This window comes from Lemur catta, chromosome 9, assembly GCF_020740605.2.
Source record: "Lemur catta isolate mLemCat1 chromosome 9, mLemCat1.pri, whole genome shotgun sequence".
Lineage (NCBI taxonomy): Eukaryota > Metazoa > Chordata > Mammalia > Primates > Lemuridae > Lemur > Lemur catta.
The window spans coordinates 22,194,330-22,215,520 of record NC_059136.1 but is presented as its reverse complement, the minus strand read 5'-3'; the positions used below and the strand labels follow the sequence as shown (position 1 = coordinate 22,215,520).

General features: G+C 40.0%; 1 protein-coding gene across 1 annotated transcript in view; it reads left to right on the top strand.

Moving 5' to 3' along the window:
• HERC2 (HECT and RLD domain containing E3 ubiquitin protein ligase 2) overlaps positions 1–21,191 on the top strand; it is a 171,139-nt gene that overhangs the window by 10,764 nt on the left and 139,184 nt on the right. The window contains exons 4-7 of the mRNA XM_045561084.1: positions 10,763–10,900; positions 15,094–15,313; positions 20,274–20,374; positions 20,833–20,989. Coding sequence (XP_045417040.1) covers positions 10,763–10,900; positions 15,094–15,313; positions 20,274–20,374; positions 20,833–20,989 — 616 coding nt within the window. The remainder of the gene's footprint in view (positions 1–10,762; positions 10,901–15,093; positions 15,314–20,273; positions 20,375–20,832; positions 20,990–21,191) is intronic.

The following is a 21,191-nucleotide window of genomic DNA, read 5'->3' as shown; positions in this document are numbered from 1 at the left end:
TTGTGTGGGTTCTTACTGTTGTCAAGGTGGATTACTTCATAGTTTGTTTCTGAGAAATAGTGGCTTCTAATAACTTGCACTTTCCCCTGGGATAAACTATCCTTACTTTCATTTGCAATCACATTTAGAACCTCCTGGGCCTACTGGTAAGGAAAGAAAACTCCCTCCCAGGTAGCAAGCTTTTGTGTCCCCCTTTGGGGTCATGTACCACAAAAGACCAGCCCTAGGCTAGGATGGATTATAGTCTTTTTCTTTTTCAAGTTAACATTTCTTATTAACATCCAGAATCTGCTCCCCTGCTTCTGCCCTCAGCGGCCCTTCAGGATATTGCTGCCCACCCCGGCCTTCCCTTCTCCCAGGCATGCCATAATTTGCAGTGTGCTTGGGCAGTTTGTGTTCTGTTTTCTCTCTGTAAACTTGGAACCCTGCAGTGGTGAAAAGGAGAGCAGACAAACACAGAAGCTAATGTGCATGCTATCTTTCAGCTGGTGGTGCTAATTATTCTTGGTTGTTTTCATGGCCTCCAGTGACTTCATCCTGCATTTTGTTGTAAGGTGTTTTAATTTATGCTTCTGAGAATAAAACTTGAGGTGTACTTATCGATGCTTCTTGTCTACTTCCTAGAGACTGTTGAAGAAGCTTTTCATCCTGAAGAGGAGATTATATGACCAGTGTTCCCAGTATATTGAGTTTAAAATTAAGAATTTTGGGTTGGGTGCTGTGGCTCATGCCAGTAATCCTAACACTTTGAGAGGCCGAGGCAGAAGGATTGCTTGAGGCCAGGAGTTCAGGACCAGCTTGGGCAACATAGGAGACCTTGTCTCTATAAAAAAAATAAAAAAAATTAACAGGCATGGTGGAGTGCGCCTGTAGTCCCAGCTACTCGGGAGGGTGACTGAGGCAGGAGGATTGCTTGAGCCCAGGAGTTTGAGGCTGCAGTGAACTATAATGATACCATTGTACTCTGGCCTGGGTGATGGCCTGTCTGGAAAAAAAAAAGAAAAAAAATGTTTTTGCTTTCTTTTTATATTTGTAAAATTTTTAGCATGCAAACTTTCTATAAATGGCTGCATAGTAAATATTTTGGGCTTTGTGGACCATATGGTCTCACTCATAACCATGGGACCCTGTTATAGTTGTAGTGTGAAAGTAGCTTCAGACAATATTAAAGCAAGGGCGTGGCTATATGCCAATAAAACTTTATTTATGGACACCAAAATGTGAAGTTCACATGTTTACAAGTCATGAAATATTATTTTTCTTCTGATTATTTTTTAGTCATTTAAAAAGGTAAAATCCTTTCTTTGCTTTTGGACCATACATGAATAGGCTGCGGGCTGGATTTGGCCCCTGGGCTACGTGTAGGGCAGAGTCTAACATTTAGAGTCAACACTTGTGTTGTCACCTGAGTCTGTGTTCTTGGCCAGAACCTACTCTATGAGCTACAGTTTCTACCTTGGTAAGCTGGAGACGACAAAGGCCTGCCTCCTTGCAAAGCCATTTGTAAAGATATGAAAGGATAATGTACAGTTGCCGGGCCAGAGGCTTTGCCTAGTACATGTTAGCTTATTTTTACTTTCCATTAGCTGCCTCCTTTTTTTTTCCTACTAATGTCCTACTTTTTTGTGTATGATTATGAATTAAATGTATTTCATTTCTCAAACTTCTGAATTCTACTTTGTTCTCACACTTCCCATGTTATTAAATTGAAATAGGCTAAATGAGACTTATTTAAGCTTATATTTAGTTTCTCAGATCAGGATAAATGCTCATCTGCTGCAGAACAGGACCCTGCCCTTGCTTCACTTAGGATGCATTTCCCAGTCCCTTCCTGGATGCAGGCCATGCCCCACTTCAGCCCTTGGGACCCTGATCCCTGCTGTGACACGATTCCTCTAGACTATCTTCCAGCTGTCCTCCCTGGACCTGCATATTTCTCTTTCCAAAGGCTGATTTGTATTGATTAGTTAGATGTGTGCGATAGGTTTTTTTCTAAAGTGTCTCAGAGTCATAGACGATACCTTCTTACTTTTGTATAAAAGTGCTCTGAGTGTGCTGGATGTTATAATAAATATATATTTGTTGATTTTCATTGAAACTGGAGTGTAATTTTAATGAGAACCGTTTAAAATTTTTTTATTTAAAAATTATCATATAGTAAACTTCGTTCCTTTCCGATGACCAGTTTAATAAATTTTAACACATGTATAGATTTATGTAAGCTCCACCATAATCAAGACTGGAAACAGTTTCATCACCTCAAAAAACTCCCTTATGTTGCACCTTTGAATCACATATTCCCTGACTCTAGCCCCTGCCAAACACTGATCTGTTCTCTCTCAGTTTAGTTTTTTCTTTTTGAGAATGCCGTATAAGTGGAATCATACATTATGTAACATTTTGAATCTGGCTTCATTTACTCACAAATTATATCTTTGAGATTCATCCATGTTGTTTTGTGTATTAGTAATTCTTTTTATTGCTGAATAGTATTCCATCATTTGAGTGTACTACAGAGTGTTTATCCATTCACCTATTGAAGGCCATTGGTTGTTTCTATTTTTTGGCAGTTACAATAATCCTGCTATGAATGTTACTGTACAGGTTTTATGTGGATATAGTTTCCATTTTCCTAGGATAAATACCTAGTAGTGTGATTGCTGGGTCACGTGATAAGTGTATGTTTCACTTTATAGGAAATTGTCAAACTATTTTCCAGAGTGGCTTTATTATTTTGCATTCCCACCATTAATGTATGACAGTTTCTGTCCTATATCTTTGTCAGCACTTGGTATTATCAGTATTTTTTATTTTTGTCGTTCTAATAAATCTGCAGTGGGATCTTACTGTGGTTTTAATTTGCATTTCCTTAATGGCTAATGATGTTGAATATCTTTTCATGTTCTTGTTTGCCACCCTTGTATCCTCTGCGGTGACGTTTCTGTTTAAATCTTTTGCACAGAAAAAGCTGTATCATGGAACTAGTTAAATAGCCAAGGAGAAGTTAGTTAAAGCTCTGTTCTGTGTATAACCCTAGGGGATTCCTGTGCTAGGGTCATGAGGTTGGCTGAACATGTGACACCTGGTGCTGGACAGATGAGATAGCAGCTTATTAGTCATATGTACTCATAGCCTGGTGGGTAGAGGGCACCAAATGCCACAGAGCCATATAAGGGCTGGACTTGGGAGCAGAGTGTACCACCAGGGACCATAGAGGCAAACTGTGTAGGAACAGGAGGGTGAGGTGACGCTGGCTCCTATGGGAAGATGTGATTGGCTTATTTGGATAACTCTGTGGCCTGGCAGAGTCCTGAAGCCCCCTACTCAGGGATGTACCTTGTCCCTGTTGAGGAGGGTTGTTTGCTTTCAGAACCTTATCCATGGGAGCAGAGTGGGTAGAACTTGTGGCTAGGCCATTCGAGGCCCTCTTTTTTTTTTTTTTGAGACGGAGTCGTGTTCTGTTGCCTGGGCTAGAGTGCTGTGGCTTCAGCCTAGCTCATAGCAACCTAAAATGCCTGAGCTTAAGTGATCCTCCTGTCTCAGCCTCTCAGCAGGCACTCACCACCACACTCGGTTAATTTTTTGTTTCTATTTTTAGTTACCCAGCTAATTTTTTCTATTTTTAGTAGAGATGGGGTCTTGTTCTTACTCAGGCTGGTCTCGAACTCCTGACCTCAAGTGATTCTCCTGCCTTGGCCTCCCAGAGTGCTAGGATTGCAGGCATGAGCCACTGTGCCCAGCTGAGGCCCTCTTGATTTTACCAGGCAGCATAATAATATTAAGCCTTAATTTTAGGCCACACACTATATTCTCCTGTCTTTCTTTTTCTGGCACTTTTTAAGATTTTTTTGTCTTTAGTTTTTAGCAGTTTGATTATGATGTATCTGAGCATGGCTTTCTTTGGATTTATCTTGTTTGAGGTTTGCCCAGATTTTTCAGGTTTATATCTTTTGCCAAACTTAGGAAGTTTTCAGCTAATAGTTCTTCAAATATTTTTTTTCAGCATCATACCTTTTCTCTCTTCTTTTGTTACTTTTTCCCAGTGCCCCGAGACTGTTTTCATTTTCAGTCTCTTCTCTCTGTTGTTCAGTTCTTCAAGCTCACTGGCTCCTTTCTCTGTCATCTCCATTCTGTTATTGAGTCTAGCGAGTCATTAAGGTTTTTGTTACTGTATTTTTCTGTTCTAAAATTTCCATTTGATTCTTCTTTATATATCTTTTGTATCTTTGCTGTGACTTTCTATTTTCCTATTATTTCAAGAATGTTTACATTTGACTGAATAATTTTATAATAGGTAGCTTAAAACCTTTGTCAAGGGCCGGGCGCGGTGGCTCACGCCTGTAATCCCAGCACTATGGGAGGCCGAGGCGGGCAGATCGTTTGAGCTCAGGAGTTCGAGACCAGCCTGAGCAAGAGCGAGACCGTCTCTACTAAAAATAGAAACAAATTAGCTGGCCAACTAAAATATATATAGAAAAAATTAGCTGGGCATGGTGGCGCATGCCTGTAGTCCCAGCTACTCGGGAGGCTGAGGCAGGAGGATTGCTTGAGCCCAGGAGTTTGAGGTTGCTGTGAGCAAGGCTGACGCCACGGCACTCACTCTAGCCTGGGCAACAGAGTGAGACTCTGTCTAAAAAAAAAAAAAAAACCTTTGTCAAAAAATTTCAGCATCTGTCATTTCACCCTTATCGGTTGATTGTCTTTTCCCATGCAAGTTGAGGTTGACTGGTTCTTCCTATATTGTATTGTTTCCTGGTTATTTTAATGATTAGGTTCTGAGACTGGACCTTGTTTGACTCCTATAGCAGCAATCGACCTGGTTATATTTAGGTCACAGGCTGTAGCCCTACATCTGTGGGCTGTGGTCCTGATGCCAGCTCTGTCCTCTTGTCCCTAGAGTGTGAGTTGGCTCTATCCCAGTATGCATGAAGTGTGGGACTGGGCAGAGGGCCATCTGCTAGCTCAGCCCTCAGCTTCTTTGGTATGTTGGTTAGGATCACATCTAAGCATGTCCAGACTGAGGGAAACCCAGTAGCTGATAAACAACTTGATTGGGTCAGTTTCTGGAGTTCCTCTTTCTCAGCTGTCTCCCTGGTTTTGGTCCTCTGGTTCCTTGGGCCTTCTGGTTTTGGTCCTCTGCCCATAACCACCTTTTTTGTCAGTTTTCTATGTCTGGGCCTCTGTGGTGGTAGCACAGAGAAAGAGAAAACCAATAACGAAGGACTTAGCTCACCAACTGGAGAAGACAATTCCCTTCTAAGTTTCAGTTCCTGAAGATTCCCTGGCCTCCCTTGCCTCCCACCATAATGGATTTTATGGGCCTGGAGCAAGAGGACAGAGAAAAGAAAAGGCAAACATAAGGCAGATTTCCACACAGGGTCTCGCTGTGTTGCTCAGGCTGGTCTCAAACTCCTGGCCTCAAGTGATCCTCTCACTTGGGCCTCCCAAAGTGATGGAATTACAAGCATGAGTCACTGTGCCTGGCCCAGCACTGTTTTTCCGTTGTACCCATGGTTCCTTGGACTGCTGCATGGTTTCTGTCCTCCACATCTTATTAGTCGTGAACCACCCGCACAGGTGCCTCCTGGGCCTGGGCAAGAGCTAAGGGGGGAAGTAGACCCTGAGGGGACTGGGGGGGGCCTTCCCTATAACTCATTTGCACATCAGGATCTGCCCTCCTGTAGCAGTGCCTGAAGGTATGTGCCTCTAGCCCCATGTTTCTACCATATGTGGCATTATTTAGTCATTGAACAGATCACTGAGTGCCGTTACCTGGCACACGTTGTACTAGGCACTTTGGATATATCAGAAAACAAAACCAGATGAAAAAGCAAAACAAAATCCTATCTTAGAGTTTATATTCTGGCACTCTAATATTTGCCAGTTTGGTGAGTATAAGGTAATAATTCATTGTTTTATGTTTTTCTAAACATGACTTTGAGTATTTCTTCATAGCATTAGCCATTTGAGTTCCTCACTAGTGATTTCCCTGCTTTTCTATCAGATGTTTGATATTTTTCTGATAGATTGTAGGAGTTTCTTGAATGTTTGTCTCTTGTTGGTTTTAGATATTGTGATAATATACACTTGGTCTCTGTCCCTGGTTTGTGACACAGGGCTCCAGAAATGCTCATAATTTCCTGAGTGTTCGGGTGATAGGAGCATCTTTTGTTACATTCGATTGTAATCCCCTGCCTAACATGAGGGATTCTAAAACCCTTGGAATCCCCAAAGTGATGTCTGGTGGCTGGAGTCCCTAGATGGCTTCATGGTGGGGGGTGGTCACCTGAAAGACCAAGGCATGGTTAGAGGGTTGTGACGTCTAGCCCCGCCCCAGACCTCGGGATGAGAGAGGGGCTGGAAGTTGAGCCAATCACCAATGACTAATGATTAAATCAATCATGCCCACATAATGAAGGTTCCATAAAAACCCTAAATGATGAGTTCTGGGAACCTCCAGATTGGTGAACGCTTGCACATGCTGGGATGATGGCACACCTGAACTCCACAGGGACAGAAGCGCCTGTGCTTGGGACCCCTCCAAACCTTGTCCGTGTAGCCCTTCATCTGGCTGTTTATTTGTATCCTTTATAATATCCTTTCTAATAAACTGATAAGAGCAGAGTGTTTCCCTGAGTTAGCCATTACAGCAAATTATATTAGAACTTGAGGACCCTGAGAAGGGAGTTGTGGGAACTTCCCATTTGTAGCCACGTCAGACAGAAGCTGTGAGTTACCTCGGGACCTACTTACTACAGATGTACCTCAGAGATATTGTGGGCTCAGTTCCAGACCACTGGAGTAAAGCAAATATCACAACAAAACAAGTATCGCAATAAAGTGAGTCATACAAATTTTTTGGTTTCCTGGTGCATATAAAAGTTATGTTTACATTATACTGTGTAATCTCTTAAGTGTACAGTAGCATTATGTCTAAAAATCAATGTACATACCTTAATTAAATACTTTATTGCTAAAAAATGCTAACAATCATCTGAGCCCTCACGGAGTTGTCACTTTTTTGCTGGTGGGGGGAGCTCACTTTGAGGTTGATGGCTGGTGAGTGATCAGGGTGGCAGTCCCTGAAGGTTGGGGTGGCTGTGGCAGTTACAGATAAGACATGTTGACTCAAATAAATGAGTGAGGCATCAATCTCAATCCGTGTAGGTTTATTAAGCCAAGATTTTGAGGATGTGCCTGGGAAAAATATGAACTGCAGACAAGCTGTGGCTGTTTGTCTGAAGGCGAAGTTAGAACCTTCAGTGTTTTAAAAAGGCACACGGAGAAGGAAAAAGGCAGTGGGGAGGAGGGGTTGATGAGGTAATGTTTACATTCTTGTGAGGCCCAAGAAATCAACATTTTACATAAAATAAGGGAGTGAAGGAAGTATCAATTATGTAGATGTCTCTGGGTAGGTGGAATAATGTCTGATTTTTGTCTTGTCTATAGTTCTGTTACTTGTAAGATAAGCTTATAATTCATTATTAGTGTGGAATCCAACAGGCTTTAGTTTTAGGTGCTAGGTATAATTTGTATGTCCTTGCTTATAGGAAGTTGGCAAGGAATTTCCTTAATGAATGATCTGTGGGGCCAGTTCTTCACAGGGGCCTGAGGCTTTTACATTCTCTTTTGCATAAGGCATTAAAGGGGTGGCCCTGAGACTTTGATTTTCTTTTCACAGACAGTGGTGAAATCTACTCTTCCTTTCATAATGCAGAAGTTGTCTCTTCGACAGTGATGGACTCTTCATTTCATGAAAGATTGCTCTGTAGCATGTGATGCTTTTTGATAGTATTTTACCCATAGTAGAACTTCTTTCAAAATTGTAGACAGTCCTCTCAAACCCTGCTGCTATTTTCTCAGCTAAGTTTATGGAATATTCTAAATCCTTTGTTGTCATTTCAAGTTTTCACTGCAGCTTCACCAAGAGTAGATTCCATCTCAAGAAACCACTTTTTGCTCATCTATAAGAAGAAACAACTCTTAATTGATTCGAGTTTTATTATGAGATTGTAGCAATTCAGATACATCTTCAGACTCCACTCCTAATTCAAGTTCTCTTGCTATTTCCACCACATCTGCAGTTACTTCCTCCGCTGAAGTCTTGAACCCCTCAAAGTCATCCACTGGAATCAACTTCTTCCATACTCCTTAATGCTTATATTTTGAGATCCTCTCATGAATCATGAATGCTGTCAGTGGCATCTAGAATGGTGAATCTTTTACAGAAGGTTTTCAATTTAATTTGCCCAGATCTCTCAGAGGAATCATTACTTATGGCAGTTTATACCCTTATGAAATATATTTCTTAAACAATAAGACTTGAAAATCAAAATGACTCCTTCCTCCCTGGGCTACAGAATGGATGTTGCGTTAACAGGCATGAAAACAACATTAATCTATTTGTACATTTCCATCAGAGCTCTTGGGTGATGGTCACCAAGAGCACGTTGTCAATGAACAGTAATACTTCGAAAGGAATCTTTTTTTCTGAGTGGTAGGTCTCAACAGTGGGGTTAAAATATTCAGTAAACCATGCTGTAAACAGATGTGCTGTCATTTAGGCTTTGTTCTATTTATAGAGCACAGGCCGAGTAGATGTAGCATCATTCTCAAGGGTTCTAGGATTTTTGGAATAGTAAAGGAGCATTGGCTTCAATTTCAAGTTACCAGCTACAATAGCCCTAACAAAAAGAGTCAGCCTGTCCTTTGTAGCTTTGAAACCAGGCATTGACTTCTCTCTAGCTATGAAAGCCTAGATGGCATCTTTTTCCAGTAGAAGTCTGTTTCATCTACATTGAAAATCTTGTTTTGTGTAGTCACCTTCAATTTTAATGGTCTTAGATCTTCTGGATAACTTGCTGCAGCTTCTGCATCAGTACTTGCTGCTTCCCCTTGTACTTTTATGTTACAGAGATAGCTTCTTTTCTTAAACCTCTTAAGCCAATCTCTGGAAGCTTTAAACTTTCCTCCTACAGCTTTCTCACCTCTCTCAGCCTTTATGGAATTGAAGAGAGTTCGGGCTTTTCTTCGGATTAGGTTTTAGTTTAAGAGGGAATGTTGTGGCTGGTTTGATCTTCTATATAGACTACTCAGACTTACTCCATATCACCAGTAAGGCTGTTTTGATTTCTTATCATTCATGTGTTCACTGGAGTAGCACTTTTAATTTCCTTCAAGAACTTTTCGTTTGCATTCAGTACTTGGCTGACTGTTTGGTGTAGGAGGCCTCGGCTTTCAGCCTATCTGGGCTTTCGACAGGCCTTCGTCACTAAGCTTAATCATTTCTAGCTTTTGAGCAATATGTGACTCTTCCTTTCATTTGAACACTTAGAGGCCACTTAAGGGTTATTTATTGGCCTAATTTCAATGTTGTTGTGTCTTAGGTAATAGGGAGGCCCAAGGAGAGGGAGAGAGATGGGGAAATGGCCAGTTGGTGGAGTAGTCAGAACACACATGACATTTATTGATTAAGTTCACTGTATTCTATGGGCATGGTTCGTGGTGCTCCAAAACAATTTCAGTAGTAACATCAAAGATCATTGATCACAGATTACCATAACAGATACAATAATAATAATAATAAAAGTTTGATGTATTGTGAGAATTACCAAAATGTGACACAGAGACACAAAATAAACACCTGTGTGATTATTTCACTGTGAAATAAGCATCAGCGGGCAAATGAGGCTGATAGACTTGTTCGACACAAGGTTGCCACAAACCTTGAATGTATAAAAACCACAATCATCTGTGAAGTGCAAGATACAAGTACAGGTATACCTTACTTGTGATTGGCTTTAAAGTAGGGACAGTCTTATGGGACTGAGCCCTTAACCTGTGGGGTCTGGGCTGATTCTAGGTGGTTAGTGTCAGAATTGAATTGAATTTGTTGGCACATAGTTGTTGCAGAGAACTGGAGAATTGCTTCATGTGAAAATCCATACATTTGGTGTGAGAAGTGTTGTGAGTAGAGGAATAGTTTCCTTAGAGATTGTTAGATACTCCTTATTGTTTATAATCTGAATGGGATGTAATTTCTTTCACAGATTTTTATGTATATATATTTTAAATTATGTCATTTAGGCAATTATTTACTAATCATAGGATGTGTTTGTACTTCAAGTTTAAGGTTAGTTCTTTCCTCTTCACTTGCTATGTAAGGAGTTTTATGGCTGTTGTTCTTGACTGAAACTTTAAATTGTTAATGGCCTAAAGTCATTTTTCTTAACTTTTCCTTTCTGTCGATGCTCCTGAGTTATACTGTCAGTGGTAATGGCCTTGTGTAGAGTAGTTCTCATTTGGCAGTGGAGTAGGACATTGCACACAGTTAAACAATGATTTTTGAATCTTACCCCCATTCCATGTCCTCCCCTTTTCCTGTGGACGTACAAGCAATTGAGCTTCATTGGATAAAAGCAATTAGTGTGAAATTCAAGTGGGTAAATATCAAAGACCAAATTTCTCAGTTGTGAAATCTAGTAGGAAATTAATGGAATATCATTTTGGAAGACTCATGCTTTAAAGAATTTGAGTGATATATTGGTTTCTTTATTAAAAGGGTCATTGACTACCAAATAAATCACACTGGATCTCTTATAGTTATGATTCATATCTTATATTTTTAAAATCATCAAACATTCAGTTAATGATGTGTGTTGTAATTTTTCATTTCTTGGGGGGGGACATTTGCAAAGAAACTGACAAGTGGCTGTTGCATTTTGAAAAGCAATTACAGATTTAAAAATTTTTAATTCTCCAGATGATGGTGTTGATGCTCAAAGTGGATCAAAGAAAGAAGATCTGAATGACAAAGAGAAAAAGGATGAAGAAGATGCTCCTGCACCTGCTTACAGGGCCAAATCAATCCTGGAGAGCTGGGTATGGGGCAAGCAGCCAGGTAATTTGAGTTTTGGTGCCTTGGAAAGCTTGATCTGACACTCCCACTCCTTTTCTAAATACCTTAGATGGACTTTTTTTTTTTTCCATAAAATTTTCTAAAACTTAATTTTAAATTTTTTTACATTGTGGTAAAATACATATAAAACTTACCATTTTATTAATTTTTAAGTGTACAGTTCAGTGGCATTACATACATTCACATTGTTGCCCAGCCATCACCACCATCCATCTCTAGAACTTTTTCCATTTTCTCTCTTTTTTTGAGACAGAGTCTCGCTCTGTCGCTCAGGCTGGAATGCAGTGGCATAATTATAGCTCATTGCAACCTCGAACTCCTGCGCTCAAGTGATCCTCCTGCCTCAGCTTCCCTAGTAGCTGGGACTACAGGTGTGAGCCACTGCACCTGGCTCATTTTCTCTGAAACTCTATACCCACTAAATAGTAACTCCCCTCTTACTCCCAAGCAACCACCATTCTACTTTTGTTTCTATGAATTTGACTACTCAAGTTATCTCATGTAAGTGGAACCATACAGTATTTGTCCTTTTGTGACTGGCTTATTTCTCTTAGCATGTTTTCAGGGTTGTATCGTATGTTAGAATTCCTTTCGTTTTTAAGGCTGAATAAGAGTCCAGCGTATTTTTTTTTGTATGTATATATGTACACACACACACCACATTTTGTTTATCCATTCATTAGGTGATGGGCACTTGGGTTGCTTCCACCTTTTGGCTATTGTGAATAATGCTGCTATGAACATGAGTGTACAAGTGTCTGAGTCCCTGCCTTTCTTTTTTTCCCCCATGACAGGGTTTTGCTCTGTCATCTAGTCTGGAGTGCAGTGGTGTAATCATAGGTCTCTGCAACCTTGAACTCTTGGGCTCAAGCAATCCTCCTTTGTCAGCCTCCCAAATAGCTGGGACTACAGGCATGCGCTACCAAGCCCAGCTAATTTTTTTTTTTGTGGATATGAGGTCTTGCTGTGTTGACCAGGCTGGTCTTGAACTCCTAGCTTCAAGGGATCCTCCTGCCACAGCCTCCCAAAGTGTGGGGATTACAGGTGTGAGCCACCACTCCTGACCTTGATTTCCTGTTTTTAATTTTTGTGTGTGTGTGTGTATATCTATATCCGTATCTATATGGATATATATATCTCTATCTAGGAGTAGAATTGCTGGATAATATGGTAATTCTATGTTTAACTTTTTGAAGAACTGTCAAACTGTTTTCCACAGTGGCTGTACCATTTTACATTTTTCCAGCAATGTGTAAGGGTTGCATTTTCTCTACGCCTTCAATGACACTTGTTTTCCTTTTTCTTTTTTGATAATACTCCTAATGGGTGTGAGGTGGTACAATATCTCATTGTTTTGATTTGTATTTCCCTAATGATTAGTAATTTTCAGCATCTTTTCATGTGCTTATTGGCCATTTGTATATGTTCTTTGGAGAAATGTCTATTCAAGTCTTTTGCCTGTTTTTGAATTGGATTGGGTTTTTTGTTTTTATTTTTGTTTTTGAGTTGTAGGAATTCTTTATTGTGGATGGACTTTTATAATTATCTATTTCTTTTATCTATGCAAATAAAACTCAGTATTTTTATTCTTTGCTTCTTTATCTTGTAATTTAGTTTTTTAAATGCCTGATGTATTTTTGTTCTAATTTTTAAAATATACATGAAATGAATGAATATTTTCTTATAAAGATTTGTAAAGTAGAAATTCCTCTTGACTGCCCAACCCAATTGAAGTTTTCTTCTGAGAGTTAGCTGCTATTAGCAGTTTGGTGTGCATTTCAGACTTTTTTTCTTTGCATGAACATACATTTAAATGTGTGTATATATATACACATTATGTATGTATGTGTATATATATATATATATACACACATCATATATGTGTATATATATATATAAATAATTTGTATTTGGGGTTAATAATAGTATCTACCTCATAGGATCAGTAGAATAAGTCAGGCAAAGTGCTTTTGCTGTTATTAGTATCTTGCATGCAGTATGTGCTATCAAGTGTTAGCTGTTATTTAGAAATTTGTTGGAATGTGTCTTGTATTTTTTTTTTATTTTGATCAGTCTTGTGGAAGTTATCAATTTAATTTTTTCCAAAGAGCCAGTTGATTTCATTGATTTTTTTTTCTGTTGTTTTTGTTTTTTATTGATTTCTGCTTTAATCTTTATTATTTCACTTATTCTGCTTTTTTTGGGTTCTATCTGCTGCTCTCTCTCTTACTTTCTTAAGGTTAGAAGCTTAGATCATTGATTTTGGTTCTTTCGTCTTTTTTAATATGTGTTCGAAGCTATAAATTTCCCTCTAAGCATTGTTGAGCTGTATTTCACAAATTTGGAGATCTTTATTCATTTTCATCTTCATTCAGTTGAAAATATTTTCTAATTTACCTTGTAATTTCTTCTTTGACTCATTTATATTTTGGAAATATATTATTTAATTTCCAAATATTTGTGGGTTTTCAAATGTGTCCTGTTAATGATTTATAATTTAATTTAGTTGCAGTCAGAAAACATACTATGGGATTTCAGTTTTTAAAAATGTGTTGAGACTTGTCTTATGGCCAGGGTATAATCTGTTCTGTTGAATGTTTCATGTGTACTTGAAAAGAATGTGTATTTTTCTGCTCTGTGAATCTTTGTGAGGTCAAGTTAGTTGATAGTGTTGTTTAAGTATTCTTGACTTGCAATAATTTTCTGCCAACTTGTACTGTTCACTATTGGGAGAGGAGTTGAACTAACATACAAGATTGGAATATCATGTCAGGGTGACATGAATCAGAGATCTTACCTAGTTACTTAGTAACTTTAAGGATATAGTAATATCCATACTTGTATGCACAGGCAAAGCAGGGACAGATAAGGGACAGTCAGTGCAGCTCCCCAGGTCTGTCCTCTTTGTGTTGGATTACCTCTCTCTGGCCCAGCTTAAGACATGAGGGTTCTCAGTGAGGTGTGTATAGCAAGGAGCGTTTAGGATATGTGGTGTTTCCATTTTATAGCCAGATAGTTACAGACCTTACAGAACCTTTTCCAGGGAGCCATGTCCCATAAATCCATGGATTTTAGGTAAATTTACCAAAAGCAATCTAACGACATCTTCCTAAAAACATTTCATAGGTAAGGACTCCTCTCCTAGCAAATGCTAGTAGTTTTTTTTACCAAGAAGCCTGTCTCAACATTCCAGAGGTATCAGATCCAGTCACTGGTCTCCTTTCTTTCCATGGAGTATCTTCATTGTGATGGGGAGAATTGCAGAGCGGTCTAGCAGCTTAGCTCCTTCCTCTTCCTAGGAGTATTGAAATCTCTTGTGTTAATTGTGGATTTTTGCTTTCAGTCTGCAGTTTTTTGTCATGTATTTTAAAATTGTTATGACGTGTGTGCACTGTTAGGATTTTTATGTCATTTTGATGAATTTGACCCCTTTTTTCTCTTGATTTTTTTTTTTTTTTTTTTTTTTTTGGAGACAGTCTTATTCTGTTGCCTGGGCTAGAGTGCTGTGGCATCAGCCTAGCTCACAGCAACCTCAAATGCCTGGGCTCAAGCAATCCTCCTACTTCAGCCTCCCGAAGTATCTGGGACTACAGGTGCATACCACCACGCCTAGCTAATTTTTTCTATTTTTAGTGGAGACAGGGTCTCACTGTTGCTCAGGCTCATTTCGAACTCCTGACCTCAAGGGATCCTCTCACTTCAGCCTTCCAGAGTGCTAGGATTACAGATGTGAGCCACTACGCCCAGCCTGATTTTATTTTGGATTTGGTTTTATAATACGAAAATAATGACTAGAGTTTTTCTGTCTAGGAAGTGTGCCACTGGTAAGTATTGACATTATAGTTTTGTCTTAACAACTTTTATATGATGTTCACAGAGAGGCAGTATATTATGGTGGCTAAGAGTAGTCTGTGTCACGTGCTGTACTCCTATGTGTGACCTTGGGCCAGTTACTTAACCATTCTGTGCCTCAGTTTCCTCATCCATAAAATGGATGGACAGCACTACTCTGGTGGGTGTGAGGATTTCCTAATTTGTGTAACGTGTTCAAGACCATTTGTGGCACATCTCCTGCACTCAAGTATTCCCTATCATCATTATCCATTTTCTCAACATTACAACAAACCGTTGCCAACATATTGACAGGTGAGATGTTTTCTTGCCTTGTTTTCTAGATGTGAATGAACTGAAGGAATGTCTTTCTGTGCTGGTTAAAGAGCAGCAAGCTCTGGCCGTCCAGTCGGCCACCACCACCCTCTCGGCCCTGAGACTCAAGCAAAGGCTGGTGATCTTGGAACGCTACTTCATTGCCTTGAATAGGAGTGTTTTTCAGGAGAATGTCAAAGTTAAGTGGAAAAGCAGCAGCATTTCTCTGCCTCCTGTGGACAAAAAAAGGTAATGATAAAATGAAGAAAGAATCCTGATGTCAGTTAAATATAAAATTCAGACTGTTTTGTTTAGGAAAGTTTAAAGTTTTCCATGCAGTCTCTTTCTTCACCTTGTGAAATTTTATTCTTTACTTTCTCTTTTTGTATGTTTTGTATAATCTGGAGAATGGATTTGCCAATTTGCTCATATAGTAACAGGGCATGGCTGTGTAATCTGTGTTATTGTTTTAAAGACCCTTTTAGAAGCCAGCCAGAGGTTTAGATCAACTAAAGTCTAGTTTTGAAAATGAGTTCTAAACGTTGTATTCTTTCTGTTTTGTTTTGTTTTGCTACTGGATAGGGAATAGTCAGATTGTAATGTTTAGTGCTAACTAGTTTAGATGCTTCATTTTATTTCTTCCTAATGTGATTTTCTTATTCTTTTATTATAAGAGATGCTTCTGGGCATGTGAGTTTTAATTTGTTGATGTCTGTTAATACATCAGACTTCCTCTGAGGTATTTACTAACAGCCACTAGAATGTTTAAGGCTTGTGTAAAATTGTATTTTTTCGTAAATATAGCTGTCTACCAGACTTTTGTTCTTGGAAGGCTAAACGACTAGAATGCCAGATGGAACTCATTTTAGGTAGTTAAGAGAGTTGGCTTTATTTGACTGTACTAGTGACTTTGACTCCCTGGAGAGCACATAGACAGTACAGGAGGCAGAAAGAAGCAGGCAAAGAACCCTAATCATCTTGCTCCCTGGAGACAGGCATGCTCCTTGTCACCTGTTTGCTTGTTTTTTTTATGTTTAAATCTAGTTGAAATCACATTATGGTCGGTCCTCTGTATCTACAGGTTCTGCATCCATGGTTTAAACCAATTGCAGATTGAACATACTCTTAACAAAAGACCCAATAAAAAATAACACAACAACAAAAAATATTACAAATAAAAAACAATATAACATAATAGCTATTTATATAGCATTTATATTATATTAAGTATTATAAGTAATCTAGAGATGATTTAAAGTATATGGGAGGATGTGTGTAGGTTATATACAAATACTATGCTATTTTATATCAGGGACTTGAGCATCCTTGGGTTTTGGTATGGGGGAGGTTCTGGAACCAATTTGCTGCAGATAACGAGGGATGAGTATACACGTCATTATTATTATTTTTTTTTGAGACAGAGTGTCACTTTGTTGCCCTGGCTAGAGTGAGTGCCGTGGCGTCAGCCTAGCTCACAGCAACCTCAAACTCCTGGGCTTAAGCGATCCTACTGCCTCAGCCTCCCGAGTAGCTGGGACTACAGGCATGCGCCACCATGCCCAGCTAATTTTTTCTATATATATTTTAGTTGGCCAGCTAATTTGTTTCTATTTTTAGTAGAGACGGTCTCGCTCTTGCTCAGGCTGGTCTCGAACTCCTGACCTCGAGCGATCCACCCGCCTCGGCCTCCCAGAGTGCTAGGATTACAGGCGTGAGCCACTGTGCCCGGCCAACATGTCATATTTTTCACTATGATTTTAGAATAAATGAAACTAAGTGACAGACGAGATTCCTGTCCATTTGATAATAGCCAGTGGCATGGTTCTCTCTTTCCTTTCTGACCAGCCATGATGGTCAGCAGAGGGTTCTGTGTAGGCGGGCAGTAGATGCTAAGATTCTGTAAGCACTCTTGTATTTTTGTTGAATCAAACTGATGTCCCTCAGATGCAGAAGTGTTTGAGAGCCCAGCTGATTTTTCTGTGTGTTCTTTGTAGTGACTTTAAGGGTTGATGGATTAATTGGAATATGTCTTTCATTAAGTGGAAGAATTTATTTTTTTTTTTGAGATAGAGCCTTACTCTGTCGCCCTGGCTAGTGCAGTGTTGTCATCACTGCAATGTCAAACTCCTGGGCTCAAGTGCTCCTCCTGCCTCAGCCTCCCAAGTAGTTGGGACTACAGGAGCGGACCACCACACGAGCCAATTTATCTATTTTTAGTAGAGATGGGGTTTTGCTCTTGCTCAGGCTGGTCTCCAACTCCTGAGCTCAAGCAATCCTCCCGCCTCAGACTCCCAGAGTGCCAGGATTGCAGGTCTGAGCCACCATGCCTGGCCTAAGTGGAAGAATTCTTAAAGTAAAAAAGGAAACAAACTTTTTATTTTGAGGTAATTGTGGATTCACATGCATTTGTAAGAAATAGTACAAAGATTCCTTATACTTTTCACCCAGTTTCCCCTAGTGGTAGACGCTTATAAAACTGTAACACAATTATCACAACTAGGATATTCACTTTGATACAGTCTGCCTATCGTATTCTGATTTCTCCAGTTTTACATACCCTCAGTTGTGTGTCTGTTTCTTTGCAGTTTGACCACATGTGTGGATTTGTGTGAGACCACCACTGCAGGCAGGGTACATGGACAAAAGTCCCTTCTAATATCTACACCCATCTCTTTCTCCCTCCTCCCACCTTACCTAGCAATCATTAATCTGTTCTCTTCGTCTATTATGTAAGTTTTTGAGATTGGCTTTTTTCTCTCAGTGTAATTCCCTTGAGATTTTTCCAAGTAGTTGCATGTATCATTATTCCTGAGTAGTATTCCATGGTATGAATGTACCTACCACACTTTGTCTTAGTTATTTCGAATTTTGGGGTATTGTTACACAGAAATCTGTTACCGAAAGCTTGGCAATTGTCCTTGAGGCTGCATAAGAACGAAGGAAAACAAGTGGTTTGGGGAGGTGGAAAGAGAAGTTTTATTAGTTTGCTGGCAAAGGAGGAAAAATGGTAGACCTTCTTATCTCAAAATCCAAATTTCCTGAGCATAAACAGAAACAGAGCTTTTAAAGAGAGGGCCCCTCAGTTCTAGGCTTTTGTTGTTAACTATTCTAATCTTCCCATCTCTGCCAAAGATAAAGGCCAGGAACTCTTCCAGCCGCTCACCTGGGGGGCTCGCTGGGGGGTTGGCAGCTGCCTGGGATGGCTGAGTTGTCTCTTTTAACAAAGGAGTTAACCGCCTCAGGGATGCAGGCCAGGCTGCACCTCTCAAAGAGTGGGGGAAGTTTTAAAGAGACAGAAAATTTTTGCTGGGTTTTTTTTTTGTTTGTTTTTTTTCAGGCCATTCGCTTTGTTACATATTCCCCACTCTCAATTTTATGCTTCCATATCTATGGGAGGAGGGGCTACTACTGTGTTACAGAATGACAAATAAAGCTACTATGAATATTCATGTACAGACTTTCTAAAAAAATTAGGTAATTTTACTCTGTAATGTACAGGTTTTTGTATGAATATAAGTTTCATTTCTCTGGGATTCATGCCCAAGAGTGCAGTTGCTGGATCTTCTGATTAGGTTTAAACACAAATGTAAGGAACACTAATGTAAGAAATTGCCATACTTTTTTTCTAGAATTGAAGTACCACTTTACATTCTCACCAGCCATGTATGAGTTTTAGCATTTAGTCTTGTCACGTTTTTACTTTAGCCATTCTGATAGGTGTGTAGTGATATCTCCTAAATTTTTGTAGATTTCTTTTCCTCATTTCTCAACTTACTGGGTAGTGGTGTGTTTTACCTTTCTTGTGGAACTAGCTTGGGTAGGTGACTGGTGTTGATGGGAGAGAGTCCAAGGTATTTCCATTTTTTTCTTGAATATCTGGAGAATAGAGAGCCACTTATTGAAGGCATAGCACTTCTTAGACCATACAGACTAGGGCTGTGGGGCAGTTTCTCCAGGGACAAGATTCTGACTGCCCGAGGGGAGCCCACCTTCATGCTTACCCGGAACAGCTTTCTGTAAGGGCACATGTTGGGTGGTCTTCCCACCTCCTCCGAACAGACTTAGCACATGTGCTTTCTGTTTTAAGGTCTATAGGTCTTGTTATACTTCTATATTTGGAATGTTTATATTTGTCATTCAGAAACAAAGATTCCTGTCTCCCAGACACCCAGTGCCCTCAGAGGCAGACTGTAACTACAGTTTTTTGTTTCCTCTTAGAGCTCCCCATGCATTATTTAAGCATTTGCAGCTAAGTGCATCCAGCTGCCCCAGGGGTCTCCACGGTCTTGCTTCTAATTGAGATGTTCTATCTTGGGGAGATCATCCATAGCATTACCTGTTTTTAATAGCATTTCTCCTGATTATGAAAGCAAATTATACTAAATTTGGGGAATATAGTCTATAGTAGAAATACTTCACTATACTGTGTGTGTGTATGTGTGCTATATAATATAAAGTAGAAAATAAAATTACTTGTTGTGCCATTCTTGAGTTTATATTATATATGCATTTTTGTATTCCAGTTTTTTTTTCTTTTTTTTGCAGGAGTTTTAGGGTATACTATTTGTATAGCTTTTTATCACATACAGAATAAAACTGTGACTTATTAATTAACATATATAAGTGGTAAAAAGCATAAAAAATGTGAGGATGATAAGCACTAGACTTGGGGGCGTCACTCCACAGGGTGGGCTGGAAGGGGACAGGTGGAGCACACTGGCCCTTCACGCTGCCCAGCACACAGGTCTGGTGTGTGAATGACCCAAGTGAATGCCGTCCAACTCGGGGGTGGAGTCCAAGTGTCCATTGTGTCATTCTTTGTGCACTTTTCTTTCATTTCACCTGCCTTGTGTTTCCTACAGGAGGTTTACCTCCTGTAGAAATTACGTATTTATGTTTATTGTCCACCTTCACCCCCCCTCTAGAATATCAGCTCCCTGGCATTATTTTGTGAGCACTTTTCCAAGTCATTTAAAGTTTGTTATAAATGTCTTTTTTTTTGTTTAAAGAAAAAACTTTTCCTTTACAAAGGACATTTGATAAATGTTTTTACAAAAATGAGACTAAAAATCACTTGTGATCCTGCCATCTAAAGAAAACCATTGATCACATCGTGGTGTAAATCCTTCCATATTATGTATTTCATTTTAGTATTTGCATATTTCTCTGGCTGACCAGTTATCACCACCCCCATGTGTGTTGTCCGCAGTTCCCGGCCCACCGGTAAAGGGGTGGAAGGACTTGCCAGAGTTGGATCCCGAGCCGCTCTCTCTTTTGCTTTTGCGTTCTTACGCAGGGCGTGGCGGTCAGGTATGTGTACCCGGCATGTTGTTCTGTTTCCCTGATACATCAGGAGATTTGGGTTCTGTGCTCCATCTGCCACCGTATGCCCTTGGGCTGATCCCATGTGTTCCTCTGTGTCTCACTTTTCTTGTTTGTTAAGTGAGAAGCTGCAGAGTCTGACTTTTCAGGTCTATGCTGACAAAAAAGAAAAAAGAGTGCATGACCTACACCCCCCCCAGCCCCGCCCCGGCAAACCACTACCATGGAATGCCTCAGTCCTAATTTATTTGTGAAACAAGATGTTAGTATTGTTCATGTGAGAGCCACAAAATACAGAATTGAGTTTGAGACAGCCATGTTAGATTTTGGTCTGTTGAGTGAGGGATTGAAAAGGTGAAAGTGGCATCTTCTCATGTTGAGGGGTGGGAGGCCCAGTGGGAGAGTGAAGGGCAGTGGGTGGCCTCCTCTGACGTGTGTGTGCACAGGTGAGGACGCAGACCTCTGCAGTGAGCTGTTGCAGGAGTCCCTGGATGCCCTGCGAGCTCTTCCCGAGGCCTCGCTCTTTGACGAGAGCACCGTGTCCTCCGTGTGGCTGGAGGTGGTGGAGAGAGCAACCAAGTTCCTCAGGTCTGTCGTGACAGGGTGAGTTCTTTCCTTTCATGCCTTCCTATGTGAAGGGTTCCAATGTGCTTCAGTCTCATCCTTTCATCCCTCTTCAGAGCTGAGAAACTTAGTAAGTTGTTTCTCACCTGTATTTCCAGCACACCCTCAGCTCTGTGATTCCAGGTCTTCGCTCTCAGCTTTTCACATGGTTTGAATTATAACACTCTGATTTGACCCAGAA